General features: G+C 43.9%; 1 protein-coding gene across 1 annotated transcript in view; it reads right to left on the bottom strand.

The window, feature by feature from the left end:
* The window catches only part of LOC115006936 (pre-mRNA-splicing factor 38A-like), a 4,420-nt gene extending 1,974 nt beyond the window's left edge, over positions 1-2,446 (bottom strand). Inside the window, exons 1-3 of the mRNA XM_029429567.1 lie at positions 2,427-2,446; positions 1,732-1,932; positions 941-1,062 (exon numbers count right to left, since the gene is read on the bottom strand). Coding sequence (XP_029285427.1) covers positions 941-1,062; positions 1,732-1,932; positions 2,427-2,446 — 343 coding nt within the window. The remainder of the gene's footprint in view (positions 1-940; positions 1,063-1,731; positions 1,933-2,426) is intronic.
* Positions 2,447-5,431: the final 2,985 nt, after the last annotated feature.

The raw sequence follows: 5,431 nt of genomic DNA, 5'->3' as shown, positions 1-5,431 counted from the left end.
TTAACGCGTTAATTTGACAGACCTACTAACAATACAACCTATTTACAAGAAATAGGCTTAATATCTAGAATATTAACGCATAAACTTGTGGGGGATCATCCATCCATCCATCCATCGTCTACCGCTTATCCGGGGTCAGGTCGCGGGGGCAGCAGCTCCAATAAGGAACCCCAAACTTCCCTTCTCCGGGCCACATCCTCCAGCTCCGACTGGGGGATCCCGAGGCGTTCCCACGCCAGTAAGGAGGTATAATCTCTCCACCGAGTCCTGGGTCTTCCCCGGGTCTCCTCCCAGCTGGACGCGCCTGGAACACCTCCCAAGGGAGGCGCCCAGGTGCCATCCTTACTAGATGCCCGAACCACCTCAACTGGCTTCATTCAACGCAAAGGAGCAGCAGCTCTACTCCGAGTCTCTCACGGATGGCTGAACTTCTCACCCTATCTCTAAGGGAGACGCCAGCCACCAGTCTGAGAAAACCCATTTTGGCCGCTTGCACCCGCGATCTCGTTCGTGGGGATCAATAAAGGCTTAAATTGTCTTAATGTCCAGAATTTAACCACTTGATGTAATATTTCATACAATAGGTGGCAGAATGCGCCTTTAACGTTCCTGTCTAGATATTTGCAAATAAACAACATACAAACAAGTAAATCTGAAAACTTGGGAGTTGTTGGAAGGTGCATATTTCTTCCTTTGATAGAAGTAGGCCAGCAGTTTCCCCCTGCTTCCACTTTGTGTTAAATTGGGGAAAAAAGTGCATTTCCAAAATACTCTTTCTTTACACGACCTCCAGACACAATGTACAGATCACCCACATGATAACTTCTTCTTGGCTTGAAAACCGACTAACAGCAGCAGACACAGGAAACCACTGTTCTCATTTCATGATGTGCATGCCGCCAAAATGTGCCTACTTTGGGTTGATTAATCAAAAACTCACCTCCATTTCTGTTCTGACTCTTGACCCTTCTGTAATCGTTGTACAGTGGTTCCAAGTATTTGTAGCAATCCACTGCGGTGCCAGTTAACCTCCTGTACATCGCTCCGAGTAGACGAACATATCTAAAGACAAAAAACATCAGATGGTTGGAAAAGATTCACAAATAGCCCAGTATGAGTAAGCAGATATTATTTTTGCAAGGCTGTTTGTCCAATAGCCTTTAGTAGTTTCTAGAATGAGTCAATCTTTCTATCTCAAAAGCAGTTTCTAGAATTACATTTACTTAACATACACATTTTTATTGGCAGTTAGGTTTTCACATACAAGGAATTTGCCTTGGTGTTTTGCTGCATTACAATAAACATAGTAAGATAAAATAAAAGATAAAAAGCAATTACTGCAATAGTCAAGAAACATTAATAAAATAGAAACGGTGACAACTAAAATATGAAAAACAACATGGACAATATATCCGTTTTTAAAATTAAAGAGCTGCACATTTTGGAGCAGGAATTTTGAAAATATTGTCGTAGGAATGTGAAAGAGTTCACAGTGTAATGCAAAGAGAACATACGCAATGTACTAAGAGACCAAAATATGTGCTTTAACATAACACATTGAGACAGTTTTCTGTATTTATCAACTATCAATTTCTTATTATTATTATTATTTATAAATCTACATGGTGACAGTGTGCACAGTGTCCTATGTTTTGTTGGTTGGTTGGTTGATGAAGGGAATACAGCACAAATGCTCACTTTTTCTCTCAATGGATTGAGATAGAAACTCACTTGAAATCTTCGTTTTTTATGAACTCAACGATGATGTCTTTTTCAGGTTGAATCTGCAGCATCTTCAGAGTGAGGCAGAGGAAGGGAGTGGGCTTGATGTTTCCTCCAAAAACTCCACAGACAAACTTCAACTCCATGGCTTTGTCCACAATCAGCTCAGCTGTGGATGACACAACATGCACACACTTTATATAACAATCACTGTGAAATACCAAAGGACAAAAAGAAAATGTCTCATTATTGTGTAATATGATTTATTTTGTTGTGTTTATTCTCTAGTAAAAAGTAAACAATAAACCCCAATAATAGGCTGATGGACAGTACAAATTACAATATTTATGATCAAATATATATTTGTTATATTTTTTTAAATGAAAATAGACCTTGCAAATATATATGCAAAGTTAACTAAGGAACAGGCTAAAGCTGAGCAGATATACCAGGAACTGCTAGAAAGGGATCTTGAACCTGCAGACAAACAGATGCTTTACAACAACTACGCAAAATATTTAAACTTCGATCGAAAAGAGTACCAAAGGTCACTAAGATATCACATGAAGGCAGCAGAGATACCGCAACAATCCTTCTTTCGGGAGAACAGCATCAAAGTTCTGGAGAAGATTAGAGACAAAGGCAGGGACAGAATGTGTAGAGAAATAGAGAAGTTTCTGGAAAAAATATAGGTATTGCATTACCTTAAGGAATCTCCATTCATCCATCCATCGTCTACCGCTTATCCGGGATCGGGTCGCGGGGGCAGCAGCTCCAGTAAGGAACCCCAATCTTCCTTTCTCCGGACCACATCCTCCAGCTCCGACTGGGGGATCCTGAGGCGTTCCCAGGCCAGTGAGGAGATATAATCTCTCCACCGAGTCCTGGGTCTTCCCCGGGGTCTCCTCCCAGCTGGACGAGCCTGGAACACCTCCCTAGGGAGGCGCCCACCTCAACTGGCTCCTTTCAACGTAAAGGAGCAGCGGCTCTACTCCGAGTCTCTCACGGATGGCTGAGCTTCTCACCCTATCTCTAAGGGAGACGCCAGCCACCCGTCTGAGAAAACCCATTTCGGCCGCTTGTACCCGTGATCTCGTTCTTTCGGTCATGACCCAGCCTTCATGACCATAGGTGAGGGTAGGAACGAAGATCGACCGGTATATTGAGAGCTTTGCCTTCTGGCTCAGCTCTCTTTTCGTCACAACGGTGCGGTAAAGTGACTGTAATACCGCCCCCGCTGCTCCGATTCTCCGGCCAATCTCTCGCTCCATTGTCCCCTCACTCACGAACAAGACCCCGAGGTACTTGAACTCCTTCACTTGGGGTAATGGCTCATTCCCTACCCGGAGTAGGCAATCCACCGGTTTCCTGCTGAGAGCCATGGCCTCAGATTTGGAGGTGCTGATCCTCATCCCAACCGCTGCACATTCGGCTGCGAACCGATCCAGTCACTGTTGAAGGTCACAGACCGATGGTGCCATAAGGACCACATCATCTGCAAAGAGCAGCGATGAGATCCTCAGGTCACCGAACTGCAACCCCTCTCCTCCACGACTACGCCTCGATATCCTATCCATGAAAATCACGAACAGGATTGGTGATAAAGCGCAGCCCTGGCGGAGGCCAACATTCACGGGAAACGAGTCCGACTTACTGCCGAGTATACGGACACAACTCTCGCTTTGGGCGTACAGGGATTGGATGGCCCTCAAAAGTGACTTCCTCACCCCATACTCCCGCAGCACCTCCCACAGTATCACCCGGGTGACCCGGTCATACGCCTTCTCCAGATCCACATGTAGACCGGATGGGCATACTCCCAGGCCCCCTCCAGGATCCTTGCAAGAGTAAAGAGTTGGTCTGTTGTTCCACGACCAGGACGGAATCTGCATTGTTCCTCTTCAATCAGAGGTTCGACTACCGGCCGAACCCTCCTTTCCAGTACCTTGGAGTAGACTTTACCAGGGAGGCTGAAAAGTGTGATACCCCTGTAGTTGGCACACACTCTCTGGTCCCCCTTTTTAAATAGGGGAACCACCACCTAGGCACTGTCCCAGACTTCCATGCAATGTTGACGAGGCGTGTCAACCAAGACAGCCACTCAACACCCAAAGCCTTCAGCATTTCTGGACGGCTCTCATCAACCCCTGCGGCTTTGCCACTGTGGAGTTGTTTGACTACCTCAGTGACTTCCATCAGGGAAATTGACGATGATCCCCCATCAGCTTCCAGCTCTGCCTCAACCATATAGGGCGTGTTAGTTGGATTCAGGAGTTCCTCAAAGTGCTCCTTCCACCGGCCGATAACCTTCTCAGTTGAAGTCAGAAGGGTCCCACCCTTGCTGTACACAGCTTGGATGGTTCCTCGCTTTCCCCTCCTGAGGTGCCGGATGGTTTTCCAGAAGCACCTTGGTGCCGACCGAAAGTCCTTCTCCATAGCTTCTCTTCTAAAGGAATCTGTAAGTACTTAATAATCGAGCTGTGTCCATTAAAGGCAGGTTTCTAAAAGTGTCTGGACTTTTGTAGTTAACATTCGTAGTTAATGGAAGACAGAGGCTCTTGATTTTTATGAAACACGCCGAATCCTTCACTAACACTGATTGTTAACATGTTGAAATTATTTGTTAAAATAGATTTTGAATGGATGTTGTTTTCCTTAACTTAGTGTATAAATCTGCTCAGGTTTACACAGTGTACTCTCTCAATTCTTTTTTTTTTTTACTTTTAATGGTGGGGAGGGGGGTGACAGATATGTCATGTCATATGTCTTTTAAGCTACTGAGTGCCTAAATTTCCCTCGGGATCAATAAAGTATCTATCTATCTGTAACCATGATGTTTTCCTTTGCACTGTATTTTAAGAACACCGTACACTCTATAGCCTTTGAAATTTGCTTTGCTGAAAGCTTTGAGTTGTGAAATATAAAACTGTGATGTAATGTAATACTTCATTTTAAAATGAATATTATGGCCATATACAACTGATTGTATGTATAGAAAATATGTCAAGTTTGCTTAAATTGTACAAATTAATAAACATGCATTATATACACTATGAAAAGTAGTTTTAACTCTTTTTGTTTTGGTTGTTACTATATACAAGAACTTCAAATACACGACACATCATTTTGCAGTACTGCACTTAGGCTGCTGATGGACGGTAATTAAACTTTACATTTTGAAGTTAACATGGATGAGCATTAAACAAATGAAGCTGTATAACAGAGGTATGTGAACGTGTTGGGAACCAAACAATAACCTGCTTACACCAGCAGGTGGAAGCAGCAGAGCGTCATAATGCAGGTGTCTCCAGGTGACAGCTGTCCCAGCTCTTCATACTGACACTCAGCAAACAGCTGCTGCTCAAAGTGAACACATAATACACTGCTCAAAAAAATTACAGGAACACTTTTGAATCAGAGTATAACATCAAGTCAATTAAACGTCTGGGATATTGATCTGGTCAGTTAAGTAGCAGAGGGGGTTGTTCGTGAGTTTTTGCTGCTTTGGTGTTAATGACATTAACAACAGGTGCACTAGAGGGGCAACAATGAGACGACCCCCAAAACAGCAAAGGTTTTCCAGGTGGAGGCCACTGACATTTTTTCCCTCCTCATCTTTTCTGACTGTTTTTCACTAGTTTTGTATTCAGTCAGTGTCACTACTGGGAGTATGAGGCGATACCTGGACCCTACAGAGGTTGCACAAGCA

Source organism: Cottoperca gobio, chromosome 4, assembly GCF_900634415.1.
Source record: "Cottoperca gobio chromosome 4, fCotGob3.1, whole genome shotgun sequence".
Lineage (NCBI taxonomy): Eukaryota > Metazoa > Chordata > Actinopteri > Perciformes > Bovichtidae > Cottoperca > Cottoperca gobio.
This window is presented reverse-complemented; position numbering and strand designations above follow the sequence as displayed.